Consider the following 20,007-nt stretch of genomic DNA (forward strand, 5'->3'; position numbering starts at 1 on the left):
ATGTTAATTCTCCCTAAATTGATCTACAGGTTGAATGCAGCACCAATTTAAAGCCCAGTGAATCTTTTTTTTTTTTTTTTTTTGCTTTTTTTTTGGTGGAAATGCACGTTTTGAAAATTTATATAGGAACCCAAAAGGCCAAAAAAGCCAAGTTAATCTGGGAGAACTATAAAGATGGAGAACTTACACTATAGATATAAGATCTTGTTATAAAGCTACAGTAATTAAAACAGTGCGATATTGGCAAGGATAGAGAAATAGATTGGTCACCTGATTTATGATTCAGGAAGAACAGCTGTTAGATAAATACTACAGGGCCAACTGGATATCCATATGGAGAAAAAAATAAAAAGGCCAAAAGCCCTTGACCCCTACTCCATACATATAAAGGAATTTCACCAAATGTGCAAGTTAGAACAATACCTTCAAGAAACTAACATAGAATTATCCTCATGACCCTGGGGAATATGCAGAGATTTCTTAAACAGAAAACAAAAGCATTAACTACAAAGAAAAAGATCAATTCTACTTAACTAAAATTAAGACTTTTTGTTCAGTAAATACTGTGAAGAGTAAAAACGTAAGTGTAATAAACACAAAACATTATGCCATTTACAATTAACTTTTACAATTTTTACAATTTTATAAATTGTACAATTTAAAAAAAAGATACTGTCTTTAATTATTTTGCCTAATATCTGCTAGTACAGGCATACCTCATTATACTGTGCTTGGCTTTATTGCCCTTTGCAGATATTGTGTTTTCTACAAATTGAAAGTTTGTGGCCACCCTGCATCGAGCAAGGCTATTGGCACACCTTTTTCCAATAGCATTTGCTCACTTTGTCACATTTTGGTTATTCTCACAATACTTCAAATTTTTCATTATTATATTTGTTACGGTGATGTGGCCAGTGACTTTTCATGTTACTATTGTAATGGTTTCAGTGTCGTGAACCACACCCACATAAGATGGAGAATGTAACTGATAAAAGTTGTGTTGTTCTAAATGCTCTACCAACTGGCTATTCCTTTGTCTTTCTCCCTGTCCTCTAGCCTCCCTAGTCTCTGAAACACAGTAACATTGAAATTAGACCAATTAGTAACCCTACAATGGCCTCTAAGTGTTCAAATGAAGAGTAGCATGTCTTTTTAAATCAAAAGCTAGAAATAATTAAACTTAACGAGGAAGGGATGTGGAAAGTAGAGATAGGCCGAAAGCTAGGCCTTTTGTACCAGTTAGCCAAGTTCTGAATGCAAAAGAGAAGTTCTTGAAGGAAATTAAAAGTGCTACTCCAGTGAACACACAAATAATGAGAAAGCCTTATTGCTGATACGGAGAAAGTTTTAGTGGTCTGGATAGAAGATCAAACCAGCTACAACATTCCCTTAAACCAAAGCCTAATCCCGAGCAAGGCCCTAACTCTTCAATTCTATGAAGGCTGAGAGAAGTGAGGAAACTGTAGAAGCAAAATTTTGAAGCTAGCAGAGTTGGTTCATATTTGAAGAAAAAAATCGTCTCCATAACATAAAAGTGCAAGATGAAGCAGCAAGCTATCCAGAAGTTCAAGCTAAGATAATTAACGAAGGTGTCTACACTGAACAGATTTCCAATGTAGACGAAACAACCTCATACGTATTGGAAGAAGATGCCATCTAGGACTTTCATTGCTGGAGAGAAGTCAATGCCTGGCCCGAAGCTTCAGAAAACAAAGCTGACTCGTTAGGGGCTAATGCAGTTGGTGACCACGTTGAAACATTCCAAAAATCCTAGAGCCCTAAGAATTATACTAAATCTACTCTGCCTGTACTCTCTAAATGGAACAACATAGCCTGGATGACAGGACATGTTTACAACGTGGTTTACTGAATATTTTAAACCCACTGTTGAGATCAACTGTTCAGAAAGATTGCTTTCAAAATATTAGTTTATTGACAACCTATCTTGTCACACAAAAGCTGATTAATTTCATGATAGACATGAAATTGTTGTTTTCATGCCTGCTAACACAACATCCATTCTGCAGCCCATGGACCAAGGAGTAATTTCAACTTTCAAGTCTTATGATGTAAGAACTGTATTTGGTAAGCCTATAGGTGACACAGACAGTAATCCCTCCCACGGATCTGGGCAAAGTAAATGGAAAACCTTCTGGAAAAGATTCACCATTCTAGATGCCATTAAGAACCTTTGTGATTCATGGAAAGAGGTCAAAATATCAACGTTAACATGATTGTGGAAGAAGCTGATTCCAACCCCATGGATGACTTTGAAGGGGTCAAGACTTCAATGGAGGAAGTCACTGCAGATCTGGTGGAAAGAGCAGAACTAGAATTAGAAGTGGAGCCTAAAGATGTGACTGAATTGCTGCAGTCTCATGATAAAACTTGAATGAATGAGAAGTTGCTTTTTATGAATGGGCAAAGAAACTGGTTTCTTGAGATGGAATCTACTCCTGGTGAAAATGTTGTGAAGATTGTTTAAATGACAAGGCTTTAAAATATTACATAAACTTAAGTTGATAAAGCAGCAGCACAAGGTTTGAGAGGACTGACTCCAATTTGAAAGAAGTTCTGCTGTGGGTAAAATGCTATCAAATAGCACTCTAAGCTATAGAAAAATTACTCTGGATAGAAGAGGCAATTGACTTGGCCAACTTCAATGTTGTCTTATTTGAAGAAATTGCCACAGCCCCTGCAACCTTCAGCAACTGCCACCCTGATCAGTCAGCAGCCATCAACACTGAGGCGAGACTCTCCACCAGCAAAAAAGACTTGCTAAAGGCTCAGGTGATGGTTAGCATTTTTTAGCAATAACGTTATTTTTAAGTTAAGGTATGTACATTGTTTTTTAGACATAATGCTACAGCACACTTAACAGAGTACAGTGTAGTGTAAACGTAACTTTTATATGCACTGAGAAACCAAAAAATTAATGACTTACTTTTTACTGTGGTGGTCTGGAACCGAACCCACAGTATGTCCAAGGTAAGCCTGAGTTGTTTTGTTGCTGAGCAGAGAGTTGTGGAAGTGTTAGAAAGTGAAAAATAGAAACTGAAAACTCAAATCGCAACCCAGTAAAACTAACAAACTGATTTATGTGGTTACTGTAATTATTATAAAATTTCTAGTGATATGAAAATGAGAACATGTTTTATCAAGTAGCGTTTGATTGTCATATTTAAATTCTCTCTTCACTTTTTTAATTTAAATGAAGAGTGGACAGGTTATTTTGTTTAAGCTGAAGCCCCAAATAATAAGTGACTCAGTTAGTTGTTTTGAGCCTGTAAATAATGACAGTGGCTGTTTTCTTCCTAGAACAGAGTCCCTGCGTCAGCTCAAGCTTTGCAGGTGTGGTGGATGGCAGGCTTGATGTTGAACCTTCATTTCACTCAGTTTTTCTATAGTAAAGTGGATAGAAAGCAAAAGCTACATTTCCCAGACTTCCATGCATCTAGAGTTACGGATATGATTTAGTTTCAGCCAAGCAGATGCACCCACAGAAGGTAGAAGTGAGATGGAGACTGTACTAACGCTGGCAAACAGAATTATGGAAGTGATTTTTCTGAGGCAGCGATGAGAGATCCCAGTGTCCAGACACGAGGTTCATAAGTGGCAAGAGGAATGGTACAAAGCATCTAAGTTGGAGAGGACAGTAGCAGGGATGGTAAACACTGTAGAGAACCAGTAGTTGTGTGGCTTCCTTATCATGGCACTCTCCTGATCCTCACACCATGTCGGGGTACTTTGGGACTGAGTGGTTTCCTGAACTTAGAAGAGCAGCAGCTGTCTGGGTTGACATGGTTCTGTAGTATGGCACTTGGAGTCATTCCTCAAAGCTGTCAGTTCTCAAGTGTTCTATGCTCAGGTTAATATTTTAAGAAAAAGTCCTTTCTTGCTTAAACTAATTGGAATAACTGTTCTCTGCACTTTACTGGACTGTAATACATTAGACCATAACACATTAGGTAACGGTGATGGTTCTGAGAAGATGATAAGGACATCGTCAAGAAGAGTAAAGAATCTAAGATTTCATTCTACTTGCAAACTACAAGTTAGCCTGCCACAGTGTTATGGTTCCTGGCAAGACTTCTGGATCAGAGCCAAATGACTGTATACTAACCGTACAGCAAGCAGCATGAGCTTCATGTTCTTGTCAGTTCCCCTAGCCCCCCAAGTCTCCCTGGGGCAATGAAGAGGGGCTCAGGTGGGTGCTTGGGCATACAGTGGGTTTGCATCATAGCTGAGGAACCCCAAGCTTAGGGTACCTGAATCTTTTATAACGAGTTCAAGCAAATCTAGCCAACTTTGGCACTGGAGGGAGCATTATCTTCATTATACTGGGCAGTAGATACACCTGCCTTCTTCTTGAGGGAGACACAGTATCTTCCAAGACTGTTCACTATACAAATCTTCTTGGAAGAGTCCAGAAGAAAGGCTGTCACAGCCTTTGCTCACAGATAGGAGAAATGCAAGAGATCCAAGGAAAATTGTTTCCCAACAGACGTTAGTCAACTTTTCATTTCAACTGTAGCCATTCTTCTTTTAGAGTACAAACCAGGTTTTATCTTTTAAAAATTCAATTTAATCTAATTATGGAATTTAACAAACATTTGTAGAGTCAGAAATTAATTTATAACATGGTTTCTATTCATTTCAGCCATGAGAAAACACCATAGCAGTCATTATTAAAGGTATCCATCCATAAATTACTTTTATTTCTCATTAAATGAGCACAGAGTCATTAGCATATTAATAACAGATATGTTTATTATTACATATCCATCAGTGCGGCTTTCAATACCACTTGAAACATGCATATCATCCTAGAGACGAATCAGTTTTCCAGTGCTTCTTATTTGATACACATTACTGCAAAAGCCATTATAAATTACTGAGGAGGTATTTGGTTAAAAAAATAAACAATAAATCATACTGCCCGTATGAATCAACTCTTGTCATTGAACAAGAGTTTAACAGTATTTATCTGGTAATTCCTATGTTAACTGGAAAACATCACAGATGTATTGCCATAATTTTCTTTTATATTGGTGCAGCCTTCTACATGTTTTGCAGTTTTATAAAGTCATTCATCATGTTAGCAGGTAGTTTGATGCAAAGATTGTATTCAATTTATGAAAGTCCAACAAACTTCTAAATATTTAAAATTAAACCAATTACCAATGAAAAACCCACTGACACATAATTTTTTGAAAATATGTTTTTTGAAACTTCTATATTTAGTCACGGCAGTAAAATAATTCTCTCAAATTAAGGCACTAAAAGCTCAATGCAACGCCCATTGAAGTGTTCTAAGAATAATTTACATTTCAAACAGTGCATACATTTCTTATATGTTTGTTAACTTAATGTCTTTATCATTTAAAACCAAAAAGAAATACATTATACAATTACAGAAATGATGTACCCCACAAAATGCTTTTAAACTTGGTTCTTTTGTACAGTTAGTTCCTAATGTCTCTAGTAGTAGAATAACTCAATATGGCTTGGCAAAAATGCATAGATTAAATGTAATTTTTTTTGCCTTCTCCCATCCCCCAATCTACAAACTTGCTGAAACACATACAGTATTTTGTAAAGCATAATGTAAGATATTTATTCTCCATCAAGTCCACCACGGGCAATCAACAGTAAGGCTTTTAAATTCTACAGTGAGGGCACTGAAGTCAAGTGATGTCACTGCTTTCTTAAAATAGTTTTGTATAGTCTTGCAAGAGCACAAAAACTGAAGTCATTTAAAAAGATTTCAGTTGTCTCATTTTGAGATATTTTCTTTACTCCTTCCATGAGCTGATCTTGAAAGCGATGGCCATTCCACTTAAAAGTGAAAGTCCCTTCCTCTCACTCATATGAGGAAACTGTGTTCTATCATGATTGACAGGCATTTTCTTAGAAATTCAAAAAGGCAGCACCTTTTTAAAAAAAATATATCTAGCTAAGCTTTCCCCCAATTGTACTTGCATTACATAGTAATAATTAATCTAATCTACCTGTAGGCAAACCCGCCATTAAAAAAACAAACAAACAAACAAAAAACCTTGGTGTGCTTTTGTGCCAAAGCAAGGACAGAATAACAGCAATCTTAACCCTGAAGCCTGTGATGTGATATTGTGTCAAAGGAAGAGCCTGTCAGCTCTGCATGGTTAAAGAAGCCTGGTTTATCAGGTAGCATCCCACACGATTCCATAAGGCGCTAGGTCACATGGTTAACTGCTGGAAGGGAAAAAAAGAAAAAAACTCTAAGAAATGCTCAGTTGGAGGGAAAAGTAAATCATATTATCTTTATATCTAATAATTAACACAAAAAATTGAAGAGTAAGAAAATGAAAAAATATACTTAGTATTATCTCCTTTTTGTTTCTACTCTATTTCAACCATATCTTTTTTTACATACTTGTAGCTATAATAATCTAATTTTAAATAAATTTAGATCCAACTTTTATCCCGTACAGGAGTGGGTCGACATAAGATTCTACAGAAATAAGTCATGAGGTAGGCAATAATACACTGGAGTAGTATGGCAGCTAAAGAATACAGAAGGAAAAATGAGTATGAGTTTTCCAAGAATTAGACTTGGTTATTGACAACAGGGAATGAAAAAATGGGATGAACTAAAGATGGTCTTAAGACTGCCTGGAAGACTTGGGTGACATTAGCAGAGAGGCAAATAAGTAATAGGTCTTTCTATAGGGATTACACTCTAAGGAAAGTTGGTATTTGGTACAGGAGAAAACACACAGGAATTAGATGAAAATGGGTCCCAATCCTGACTATGCCACTAGTTACCTGTGTGATCTTTTATAAGTTGCTTAATTCCTTTAAGACTCATTTATTCATGTCAAAATGAGAACTTAATATCATAACCTCTCTTCAAGAAAAGGTTTAATTATGTCCTATACTTTTTTTTTGTAGCATATAAATATTTTTGAAAAAATTCCATCAAAACCAGTTAACCCCTCCCTCAAAAGGATACTTAACTGGGAAGTTTATTTGTAACACCATAGTCACTGATAATAGCAAATAATTTTGATTAAAAAAAACTATACCAACATAGTTAAAAATAAAAGATGAGCTAAGTTTTATATTAATCTATTTGCATTAAAAAAAGAGGTGAACGACACATTATTTTTTTGAAACATCAAGGGCTAAATATGTGCCATGTATTCCAACCAATAACAAAATTTGACATGGAACTAAATACTTATATTTATAAATATTATTAACTTCTAACAGGAATCAGTTGAACTAATTAATTTGTAAAGTCATTTCAAGTGATATGTAAATACCTAGCTTCAAATGATGCCCTCTATGGGGAAAGGAACAATCGGATTTTGAATTTTAATAGGTATTACTTAATCTTTTTTATTTTTAATAGGTGTTATTTAATTACTTTCACATTGTTACAAAGGTTAACATTTCAATCCTTACCTAGTTTTTCCAGATGTATTTTTGACCACTTTCCGGAAAGACTGATTTGCAGTGGATCTTGTAGAAACTGTTCGAGGGGACGCACGAACAAAACCAGATGGTGGATTCTTAGGTATCTTCTTGACTAAATGAGTTACCCATTTTTTTTGTTCATCCTGAGAACATGCTAACAACAGCATATCCCTTGCTGATGTTACATCATAACTTACTATGTTAAGGAAAAAAAAAAAGAGTACTATTAAATTCATACATTATCTAAAAAAGCCCTATTGAACGCATAATTTTATAAGTTCTTAAAATTTTAACAGATTTACTATGCTTAATTAAGCTTGGACAAACTCCCTTTCTCCTTAATTAAAGCTGAAAATTTAAAACAAGACATTAGTCATAAATTAATAAGAAAAATAAAGTAAAATCAAAAATACAAAAAAAAAATGCAGAAGTGGAAATAAATGTATTTTTGGAATATAAATTTCTTATCTTAAAATAGCTATAACCTGTACTATTTCCCTCAAGCTACCTTGGCTAAACTAGAAGAATCTTGTCTGTAATACTGCATGCTGGTCCAGGCAGAGAGAACCAGATAAAAAGAAAACAAATAGGAAACAAAAACCCAAGGGGGAATAGAGTGGAACTCACCTATAACTCTTCTCTCCGATTTAGAATAATTTCTCAGTGGTACTTTTTAATTTTCTTTTAACAAGGGGGTGATTCTCTTTAAAAACATTATGTTCAAAGCTAAATCTGTAACTAAAATGATAGCTGTATGTTGCTCCACTAGTGTCAAAGTATTACCTCCTCTGACCTCTTTTCAACTTGGTATAGAAAATGCTACACTTGTAAAAGTTACTGGGACTAAATTGTCTAATTTGCTGTAAGTTGTAAAAATTTTTATGCCTTACCTTTACATGGAGAAATTAAGTCCTCTTTCTTATCTAAGTGATCTCTGTGGCACTTAACATGGCATCTTCGACATTCTAGGGCAGGGGGTGGCTTAAAAACATGCCAGAGAGGTTTGGCACAGGCCTCACAGTTGGCAGGAAAGTGGTAGAGTGTAGGAATGAACTCATGCCCTTTGTGATTTTGAAAATTAGTTTTTTCAGCTTGTTGTACTGGTTCCATCTCTACATCTTTTCTACATTCACCTTCATTTGCATATAGTATCTACATTCAGGAATGGTAAAAAGATAATAAAGATTAGTATCTGTACATACAAATTACAAATGTATGAAAGTATTGGTGTATATCTATTTACTTCACAAAATATAGGTAATACTTAGGTAAAAGATATTTGAAATTATAATTTCAGATTTTTACCTGGAATATTTTAGGAATTTCTTCAGTTTCAGCTCTATACACATCTCCTTGGGTTACCGGTCGAACATGAAACAATTTACTAAAATGAAAATAAATATGATATAGACCATTATAAAAACTCATTTACAGTAAAAGACAGACATTTCTTTGAAGATAAATTAGTCATTAGAGAAATGAAATTAAAATCACAATAAATATCACTGCACACCTATCAGATATTTAAAACTAAAAATACTAATAAATCAAATGCTGATGAGGATGCAGAGATACTAGATCACTCATACAATTGTAAATGTAAAATTGCAGAGCCATTCTAGAAAACTAAACTATGCTTATCATATATGACCCAGCAATTGTACTCCTGGGTCTGTATTCCAGAGAACTGAAAATATACCTATGTGAAAACCTGTACATAAATGTTCATAGCAGCTTTATTCATAATAGTGCCAAACTGGAAACCCAAATGAACTGTTAAACAAACTGTGGTATACAAACCATGAAATACTACTCAACAATTAAAAGAAACAAACTAAGACTTGGATAGATCTCAGAGGAATTACACAGAGTGAAAGAAGCCAATCCCAAAGTTTACATAACATTTGATTGTTTATATAACATCCTTACAATGACAAAATTATAGAGTTGAAGAACAGATCAGTCGTTGTCAAGAATTAGGGAAAGGTGGAGAAACGCCGCTTCCTGTGGCTATAAAAGGGTAGCATAAAGAATACCTGTGATGGAACTGTCCTGTATTCTGACTGTGGTGATCATATGTAAAAATCTATACATGTGATAAGGGCATACAGACTGGGAAGACAGAAGGAAAACTAGAAGAAAACATAGAGTACCTTCAACAACCTTTGGGCAGGCAAAAATTTCTTGAACAGACTAAAAAAAGGCAGTAATTCTTTTAAAAAAAATGATAAACTAGTCTCTGTTAAAAGATACCATAAAGAAAAATGAATGGGCAAGCCACAAACTGGGAAATATCTGCATTACATATTTCTGACACTGGATTTGTATCCAGAATATATACAGAACTTTCATAAACCAATCTTAAAAAGATAAGCAACCCAATTAAAAAATGGGCAAAAAACTTGGAGACACTTAAGATATAGAGAAGAAAAGATATACAAATGGCCAATAAACACATGAAACGATTCCTGGCATCATCAGTCATGAGGAAAATATAAATTAAAACAAGATAGCACTTCATATGCGTTAGAACAGCAAAAATCAAAGACTGACAACACCAAAAGTTGGAGCAACTGAAACTCATATTGGATGTGGAGCAACTGAAACTCATATTACTGGTGAGTATACAATTGTATAATCGTTTTTGAAAACTATTTGGCAGATTTTTTTAAAGGTTAAATAAGTACAGATTTATTCTATGACCCAGGACGCAAATCCTAGATATATATTCACTCATGAGAAATGAAAACTTAAGTCCAAAAAGGAATGTTCATAGCAGTATTATTTGTAATAGCTCTAAACTGGAAGCAACCCATTGTTCATCAACAGAAGAATGGATGAACAAATTGAGATATATTCATTCAATGGAATATTACTCAGCAAAAACAGAAAAAAAAAAAAAAACCCAGACAACTGATACACAGCAAAACACTATGCAAAGTGAAAGAAGTCAGGCACATAAAAGGTACACACTGTATAATTCCATTTGTATGAAGTCCTAGAACAGGCAAAACTAATCTCAGTGATAGAATTCAGATGTGTTTTTTTTTCTGAGAAGGCAAAAGTGAGCTTTCTAGGGTGATGGAAATGTTTTTTTTAATTCTGTCTTGGATGGTAATTACATGGGTGTTTACAATTGTCAAAAATCACTGAACAGAATACTTAAGATGCATGCATTTTATTGCATGAAAATTATACCTCAATAAAAAGGTAAAACAACAACCTTTCATCAATCTAAAAAGTATTTAACTTAGTTGAAAGATGATGTCTCTCATATTAGTATTTATGTATTATTTCGTTTAAGTGATCACTTAAGTTTTCATAACTAGTACTTAAAAAAACAGGAAATAAAATATCAGTATTCTCTGGTATTTGCTCAATTCTTTTTACATTCTAACTATAAATGGCTCCACAAACATTTAATCCCAAAGGAATGGCAATACTTCAAGTTTATATTTTTCTTGAAATAGCACTCACCACACTTCACTTTGAATTTATATTTTGTTGCATATTTTTTACCCTTTCTACTACTAGTCTGTAAGCTCCTTAAATATGGAACTGTCTTAATTATCTTTATACAATCTACAGCACCTATTGTAAAGGCAGCATGATTTAAAAACAGTTTTAGGTGCCGGCCCGGTGGCTCAGGCGGTTAGAGGTCCATGCTCCTAACCCCAAAGGCTGCCGGTTAGATTCCCACACGGGCCAGTGGGCTCTCAACCACAAGGTTGCCAGTTCAACTCCTCGAGTCCTGCAAGGGATGATGGGCTCCGCCCCCTGCAACTAAAATTGAACACGGCACCTTGAGCTGAGCTGCCCCCGGATGGCTCAGTTGGTTGGAGCGCATCCTCTCAACCACAAGGTTGCCGGTTCGACTCCCGCAAGGGATGGTGGGCTGCGCCCCCTGCATCTAGCAACGACAACTGGACCTGGAGCTAAGCTGTGCCCTCCACAACTAAGACTGAAAGGACAACAACTTGAAGCTGAACGGCACCCTCCACAACTAAGATTGAAAGGACAACAACTTGACTTGGAAAAAAGTCCTGGAAGTACACACTGTCCCCCAATAAAGTCCTGTACCCCTTCCCCAACAAAAAGTCTTTAAAAAAAAAGTTTTAGAATGAATGCAAGGAGAAAAAACCTAAGCTTATTACAGGCATTTTTGACCAATTATTAAGAAAGAAGAGATACACTTATATTTCCTTTTTAAAAATGACCCCATAATCATATATTTTAAGATGCTCTCTGAACTTAAAAGCAATAAACACTTGAAATAAAAAAATGTATTTAGAATATATGAATCAGGTATTCAAAATTTTCCCTCTCACATTTTGATAAAGGTTTAATATAATGAACGTACTAAATTCCATTTCATTTCTAAATACTAACAATGAAATTTCAGGAAAAAAATAAAAAAGAACACAGCTGCTTTTGCAATTGCAACAAAAAGAATAAAATACCTAGGAATAAACTTAACAAAGGATGTGAAGGACCCATACACTGAAAACTACAAGACATTAAAAGAAACTGAAGAAGACACAAAGAAATGGAAAGATATTCCAATGTTCATGGATTGGAAGAACTGAGATAGTTAAAATGGCCATATTACCCAAAGCAATATGCAGATTTAATGTAATCCCCATCAAAATCCCAATGGCATTTAAAAAAAAAGAAATAGAACAAAAAATCATCAGATTTATATGTAACCATAAAAGACCCGTAATACCCAAAGCAATCCTGAGGAAAAAAAAAAACAAGTCTGGAGGTTTCACATTCCCTGACTTCAAATTATACTACAAAGCAACAATAATCAAAACAGCATGGTATTGGCAGAGAAACAGACACACAGACCAATGTAACAGACTTGAAAACCCAGAAATAAACCCACATATAAATGGGCAAATAATTTTCAATAAAGGACAAAAACATATAATGGAGAAAAGAAAGCTGGGAAAATTGGAAAGCCACATGCGAAAGAATGATACTAGACTGCTATTTGTCACCATATACAGAAATTAACTCAAAATGGATTAAGGACCAATAGATGACCTGAAACAATAATATGCATAGAAGAAAACATAGGTACTAAACTTTGGACCTCAGTCTTATAGAGGATTTTATGAATTTGACCTAAAAGGCAAGGGAAGTAAAAGCAAAAATAAATTAATGGGATTACATCAAACTAAAAAGCTTCTGTACGGCAAAAGAAACCATCAACAAAACAAAGAGGCAACCATGGGAGAAGATATTTGCAAACAACACTTCCAATAGGGGCTAATATCCAAAATATACCAAGAACTCATACAACCTAACAACAACAAAAAACAATCCAATTAAAAAAATGTGCAGAAAACCTGGACACCTCTCCCAAGAAGACATACAAACAGCCAACAAATATATGAAATGATGTTCAACTTCACTAGCCATCAGGGAAATGCAAATCAAAACCACAATGAGATACCACCTCACACCTGTTAGAATAGCTATTGGATCAACAAGACAAGTAATAATACATATTGGAGAGGCTGTGCAGGAAAAGGAATCCTCATACACTGCTGGTAGGAATGTAAATTAGTAAAGCCACTATGGAAAACCGTATGGAAGTTCCTCAAAAAAATAAAAATAGAATTACCATACAACCCAGTAATCCCTCTTCTGGGTATCTACCTGAAAAATTTGAAAACATTTCCCTGTAAAGATATATATACCCCTATGTTCATTGCAGCATTATTTACGGTGGCCAAAACATGGAAATAACTCAAGTGTCCTTTGATAGATGATTGGATAAAGAAGATGTGTAACATATATACAATGGAATATTACTCAGCCACAAGAAGAGATGAAATACCGCCATTTGCAACAACATGGATAAATCCTGAGAATATCATGCTAAGAGAAATAAGTCAGAAGGAAAAAGTCAAGAACCATGTTTCACTCATACCGTGTTTCCCCCAAAATAAGACCTACCCCGTAAATAAGCCCTAGCATGATTTTTCAGGATGACATCCCCTGAACATAAGCCCTAATGCATCTTTTGGAGCAAATCTTAATATAAGACTTAGTCTTATTTTTGGGGAAACACGGTATGTGGGATATAAAACTGAAAGCAACAAACGAACAAGACAAATAAAAACTCATAGATACAAAGTAGAGCGGTTAACAGAGGTTAAGGGGGGGAGGAGAGAGGTAGAAGAGTGTAAATAGGGCCAAATATATGGTGACAGGAGATATGACTCTGGGTGGTGAACACACAATGTAATATATAGATGATGTATTACAGAATTGTACAGTTGAAATGTATACAATTTTATTAACCAATGTTACCCCAATAAACTTAATCTTAAAAAGTAAGTTAGATTTAATGTAAGTTATTATTTGAGAAAAAGAGTAGATAATAACATAACATTGTTTAAACGGAATATGAACTAAATTCTAAGTCTAAAAATAATTATCATAAGTTAACAATTCAATCAAAGGCAACTTACTCTATGTCTAATACCATGGATGGATTGGACTGCTCCTTATCTTGTTCATCGTTATAAAACAAAATTTTTTTGCTGCTTACCACAACATACTGAAATGAGAAAAAAGGGGAAAGAAGTATAAAAGCAACATTAACTTGGTTTTAAGTAACAAGCATATTTGCCATTTATGTCTAGATTATATTTTATTAATCTAAAATTGATTCTAGGAATGGTTAATACAAGTTCTATGCTTTGAAAGTAAATATATAGCAATATATCAACTAGAAAAAATGAGGCGTATGATACCTGTTTCTTCCAGCCATATCGTTTGATATTTCCTCTATTTGGTATTGAAAGCCAACCTTCAATTCTTGACTCTAGGAAAAAAAGAATATACAATATTCAGTCTTAAATTGTAACAAAAGGAAAAGCTATTACAAGTTGACTGACAGCATGCAGCCAGCAACAGGCATTTGAACACAGCTAAATGAATAAGTACTATAATTTGCTCTTCCATGCTTCAATCACACAAATCAACTTTAATGGCCATACAAATATTGCAGAAAAAAAATCCAAGCCACTTTTCCCATAAAATTAACATTTAGTACTCAATTATAAAAATATGAAGTAACAACAATACCCTTAAGAGCCAGGCAAGACTGGAATGGACTGCAGCTTAAATGGGATATGATACAAAAGACTTTAAATATCATTTAACATTCATATAAAAATACTTAGCAAAAAAAAATTATGCAGCAAGTAGAACAAATCAGAGCCATGATTTACACAAGAGCAAGCAAAAGTACAGAAGTGTCCTATTACTCACAGAAGATAAGAATAGAAGATAAATAAATAAGGAATGCAGGCAGAATCAACTAGATATAAAGAATAAAAGAAAAGCGTTTTATTTGTTTTCTCAGTACAATATTCTGATAAACATCTTGGTAAAACACCCATAACAATTTCAATGAAACTGTCCAAATTTAGTTGGTGGAGTGCTTAATTCTAGTGTTAAGTCCAATTACAATTCTTATCAAACTAAAGAGGTGTAAACCCTTTTAACTTTGCGTTACCAGAATTTAATAAACAGTAAAATAACACAGAATTCAGTTGGTCAACCATTAATATCTTAACTAGTTTGTACATACCAGAAATTCTTTGTCTAATTTGATTGATCAAGGCATTTTATAGTAATTATTACTACTGTTTAAATGTAATTAATGTTTATTAGAAATATTCACAGGGAAAAGATGATTCCATTAGAAATGGTTATTTTGTATCAGGTTAGAGATAGAGCATTTAATTGTTTTCTATAGTTTATATTTGAAACATAAAGAATGGAAAAGTAAGCAACTTTAAAGTACAATGTTATAATGTGACAGATTATACTATGGCTCAAATCATAATCTGATCAGTATATACGCGTATATTGTACTTCACATAACCTAAAAACTGTAAAACAGCTCAGTCTTACAGTAAAAATAACAGTAATATTTACTAAACATTTAACATTTGCCAAGTGTTTTACTAGTATCTCATATATAAACTATATATAATCCCATGAATATAAAATATTATATTCTCAGGAATAGGACAGGTTCGGTTCAACTATCATCCTCCATTTACAAATGCAGAGACTGAGGCTTAGCCAGGGGAACTGACTTGCCTAAGAGCACTCTATCAGATAAAGTGTCAAAGCTCTAGGGTTCGCCAAGGCAGTCTAATTTCTGAGTTTATGTTCCTAGAGCACAATGCTGTTCTGTCCTGTAACAAGCTTTGCAGTTAACTGAATTGCAGGTCATGTTCTTCTAGTTCCAACTTCTTCCGTGTACTTAATGTCTTTTGCTTTTGTTATTTATTCCCTTTCATCTAAATTGCAGTTGTTAGAGTGGAGGAAATAATGAGAAACTTCACTCAAAATGGTCCCCCTTTTCTCCCAGCTTTTTTCTTAGTTGCTGTCATTTATTTCATTCATTATTATTTTGTTTTCTTAGGTAGTTCCTTAGTAAGTTTTGAGAGTGCAGAGACCATATCCTAACACTTTTTTTTATATACCTCATTACATCCGACACACAGAGTAGGTACTTGATAAATATTTGATTATTTTGCAATTTTGCTTTTTTTTTCAATTAGTCAATTAAAGTCATCCTCTGTAAATAATGATTATAATTAAAGAACCAAAGGGCAGTTTAATATTAAATAACTTTTAGAAGGCTGGTGATCATTCACAAATATTCTCTTACAAAAGCAAAAAAGTTATTGCAAGGAAAAAATTCCCTCTAGTGTGCCAAAAATTGCACCTCTTACTCCTAAGTAAATAGAATATCAGTAAATCCTATTGAAAATAAAAGATGTGAAAGCCATTGAAATCTTGACATTTACAAAAAATTGTATGTGCCAAAATACCCCTCCCCTCAATTATTTCTCTATGAGAATAAATGCCAAAAGTATTTAAGCTTTCTGGTTCTAGGTTTGGATTAATCTGCCAGTTTTAAAAATATATTTTCAATGAATTGTTACATATATGACTTTATCTGTCATTTTAGTGTGCCCATAGAAACTTTATTGATCAAAAGCATTTTATGAATCTAATGAGCCCAATTTTATATTTGCTGTAATTTAAATTAAATGAAGAAATTTGGAACTCAAAAAAAGGTGTTGAGGCTATCTGGTTTTTCTCAACTTAAAACAATAATGTTATGGGAGAGAATTCTAGTTTTCTTCCTTAGTGAATTCTCTTCAGAGAAATAGCTGAACTAAGCTCAGTGATAAATAAAAAAATACACACTAGTTTCTCCTCTGTTTCCTTTACCTAACTCCTGTCATAGATACAAGTTAACTTACCAGTTTTTTTTTATATAAATATGTCCTTTAAAAACATGACCACTTGTGACCCAAGTGGCAATCTGGAAGTAAAATGCAGTAAATTCCATCTTTTACGTCAGAAACACAGAAATCAGCTTCTCCAGATCAATAAATGCTGAAAACTTCCCTAAGTCTAGTTAGTTATCATCAATAATATGCTACAGAAGTACAAAAACTTGGCTCCATGTTTTCTATATTTATGGAGCAATTTTAACTTACAAAAAGAATTAGATGTGTATTACTGCAATATCAGCAATTAAATCCTTTACCCAAATAAGAGATAGAAAGGCTATACGTAAATTAATTTATAAGCCAATTTAAACATTAAAGCTAACCTCTGAAGACTACCGAAGTTTACCTTGATAAACCACATACTACTTAAGAAACAAAGCTCGACAACCATTTCAAAATATTTTAATTATATTCAGAAGTGATATATAAAAAAAATGAAACCAATCAATGCTTAAGAATTCAGATGCTCGGATTATCTCCCAATCACGGATTAGATGTGGGCAAAGTTAGAAACTCTCATATACTCAAATACTTGGAAACACATCAAGAAAGCACCATTTAAAGGTTTAAATCGCACAGCCTGAGATTAAGCTAGATGAAAAGAGAATGATGCAGATAATCCATCAGATAATGAATATTATGGAGTATTGATACCAAGTGTTTTTCTTAATGCTTCAGAACATTCTTAGGTCAATAGTTGGAAAAGAGGAAGAACAAGTGACAGTTACTACTATTACATTAGTCTTTTTGTCATCTAGGCAATAGGCAAACCCTAACCCTAAGGGTAATCTTTATATTTACAGTGTGCTACGCTACAACCTGCACCAAAACCAAAAAGAAGATAAAGACATAAAAGAATTAAGAGAGCGGTGGCCGGATCGCTCAGTTGCTTAGAGCGCGAGCTCTCAACAAGGTTGCCGGTTCAATTCCCACATGGGATGGTGGGCTGCGCCCCCTCCAACTAAAGACTGAAAACGGCAACTGGACTTGGAGCTGAGCTGCGCCCTCCACAACTAAATTGAAGGACAATGACTTGGAGCTGATGGGCCCTGGAGAAACACACTGTTCCCAACATTCCCCAATTAAAAAAACAAAAGAATTAAGAGAATGAACGTGATTTTTAAGAACTTTAAAGGGCTGTAAGTCAGAGAAGGAGTAACAATGTTTTGTAAGCTTTTCAGCGTAGGAAACTTAGAGGAGAGATTTAATCTAGTTAATGACAAGCTGTCCACTGAGAAGATTATAGAGGGCAAGCGCTAGATACATAGAAGATAGTTAAACGAGAATTTTTATATTAAATGAAATCTACCCAACTACTAAAAAAAACAATGTCATTGAACTAAAAATATGATCCATATTTCAAAAGGCCTTTAACTGTTGAGTAAACATTTTTTATTTAAAGTCCTTCCTTTTTTAGTCTGTAGTTTAAATTCATTTTCTAAAGTAAGTAAAATTAATTAGTCATCAACTTTGAAAAATCTTTCAGATAACTGAATGGTATATAACTTTTCCAAATTAAGAATAAAAGTTCTTTAATATTTCTTCCTATATATGACTGCCAACCTTACTTTATTTGCAAGGGACCATTTTTAAGCATCTAGTAAATGGTGGGTTTAATACAGATTTTCAATTTACTAGCAAAACATCCGACACAGAGAGAGGTAAAATAACATTGATAAAAATTATCCATTAATTTCTCCCTCCAATATGAAAATCAAGGGTACAACACTGTAGAGATCTTCACAAGTTTTAAGACTGAGAATATAGTAATAGAGAGATATATTGTTTCCTTTTATAGCAATGGAAAATGGCCACCAGTACTTTTTATTTTTTCCCTCACTTAGTTTGGACTTTGAAAACCTTAAAAACAAAATCTCTGAACATACACAGCTATTTTAAGTAATATACTCAGAATGGAGCCAGTAGAAACATTTTAAAATCTCTTTGCTGACTGACTCACAAGTGGATTAGATCAGGATGCTGAAGTCCAAATGGATTCCTAACCTAAGTCTGCCAGTCAAACCATCTGATGATCTTTTGAGTGTAGCCTTCGTGAATAAGCCAGGATAGAAGATAAAACTCATCACCTTCCTTCTTTTTAGAAGTCCCTCAAACTCATCTTTCAATTCAAATCTCCTAAATAGCATTCACAAACAATAGATCAGTGTCTGAAATGTTTAACCTAATACAAAGAAAACCAAGGCAAACATTCAGAAAGATGTTCAAACTACTGTTGAAGCTAAAGATTCCTATTAAATCTAAAGTTGATTCTCTGATAAGAATATGCACCTACAAGTTTATCAAGAGGCAGGAGTTTTTAGAGAAAACAGAAGAAATTCCTTGAGCACTGGAAAAGAACTAGTTATTGCCTGCCCTATCCTTCCTATATATCTGATTTTGAGGTCGCAAAGCTACAAATAATGAGGACAGGCATCATATGGTACACAAACAGAAGTTGAATTCACTTCCCACTTTGAGTCCCACTTTCTTCTTGGCCAAGAACGATAACATAAAAATTTTCTTAGTCTATCAAGTTTTTTACATTAAGTAATAGTTTTTAAAATAAAATTCTTACAGTATCAAACACGTTGCTTCATAAATATCTTTGTATTCTTTATTCATGCATTAATCAGGAAATATACTAATTAAAATATATTTTCAAGTTTATGGCCATGTAAATAAAATTTCTAATACCTTGAACTAAGAATGTGTGATATGTCAAGTGTGTGTGTGTGTGCGCCTTTAAAATCATAATGCATGGTTTTAATACATATATAACATTCACTTCATTTGTAAATTGAACCTGTAATATGTGTATTGTTCATAAAAAGACATAAATGTATTATAGCTTGCACTACAATTAACCCAAGAATGAAGCTGTGTTTATTTTTTAATTGGTTCTGCACTGGAGAAAAGAAGATATAGAAGAAATGTCTGAAATCCTAATTACTCACTTTTGCCTTTAGTTGACTCCCTGCTCCCCGTCTGCATCTCCCAACCCTTTTTATCTATTTCTCCAAAGTTGAAACTTAAAGTCTGATTAAAGTTTGTCACTATTACATTAGGTAGGCTTCTATAATAGAGCTCCTGTGGTTCTGATAATATTAAGTACAGTTCTTAGTTTTAGCACAAAATACATAAAACATTAAAGAGCTGCTCATCATGAAATACGTGTAATTTTCTTTAAACAGTGAGAGATATGCAA

The 20,007-nt window shown here is 33.9% G+C and overlaps 1 protein-coding gene across 3 annotated transcripts in view; it reads right to left on the minus strand.

The window, feature by feature from the left end:
• Nucleotides 1-4,688: 4,688 nt before the first annotated feature.
• The window catches only part of ROCK1 (Rho associated coiled-coil containing protein kinase 1), a 141,464-nt gene continuing 126,145 nt past the window's right edge, over nucleotides 4,689-20,007 (minus strand). For 2 of the 3 annotated variants that reach the window (XM_033087413.1, XM_033087412.1), the window contains exons 28-33: nucleotides 14,232-14,302; nucleotides 13,947-14,035; nucleotides 8,767-8,845; nucleotides 8,352-8,613; nucleotides 7,450-7,657; nucleotides 4,745-6,234 (exon numbers count right to left, since the gene is read on the minus strand). In XM_033087413.1, coding sequence (XP_032943304.1) covers nucleotides 6,228-6,234; nucleotides 7,450-7,657; nucleotides 8,352-8,613; nucleotides 8,767-8,845; nucleotides 13,947-14,035; nucleotides 14,232-14,302 — 716 coding nt within the window. In that variant the 3' untranslated portion in view covers nucleotides 4,745-6,227. Of the gene's footprint in view, nucleotides 6,235-7,449; nucleotides 7,658-8,351; nucleotides 8,614-8,766; nucleotides 8,846-13,946; nucleotides 14,036-14,231; nucleotides 14,303-20,007 lie in introns of all 3 variants that reach the window. The other variant, XM_033087414.1, reaches the window with a different exon arrangement.

This window comes from Rhinolophus ferrumequinum, chromosome 19 (assembly GCF_004115265.2).
Source record: "Rhinolophus ferrumequinum isolate MPI-CBG mRhiFer1 chromosome 19, mRhiFer1_v1.p, whole genome shotgun sequence".
NCBI lineage: Eukaryota > Metazoa > Chordata > Mammalia > Chiroptera > Rhinolophidae > Rhinolophus > Rhinolophus ferrumequinum.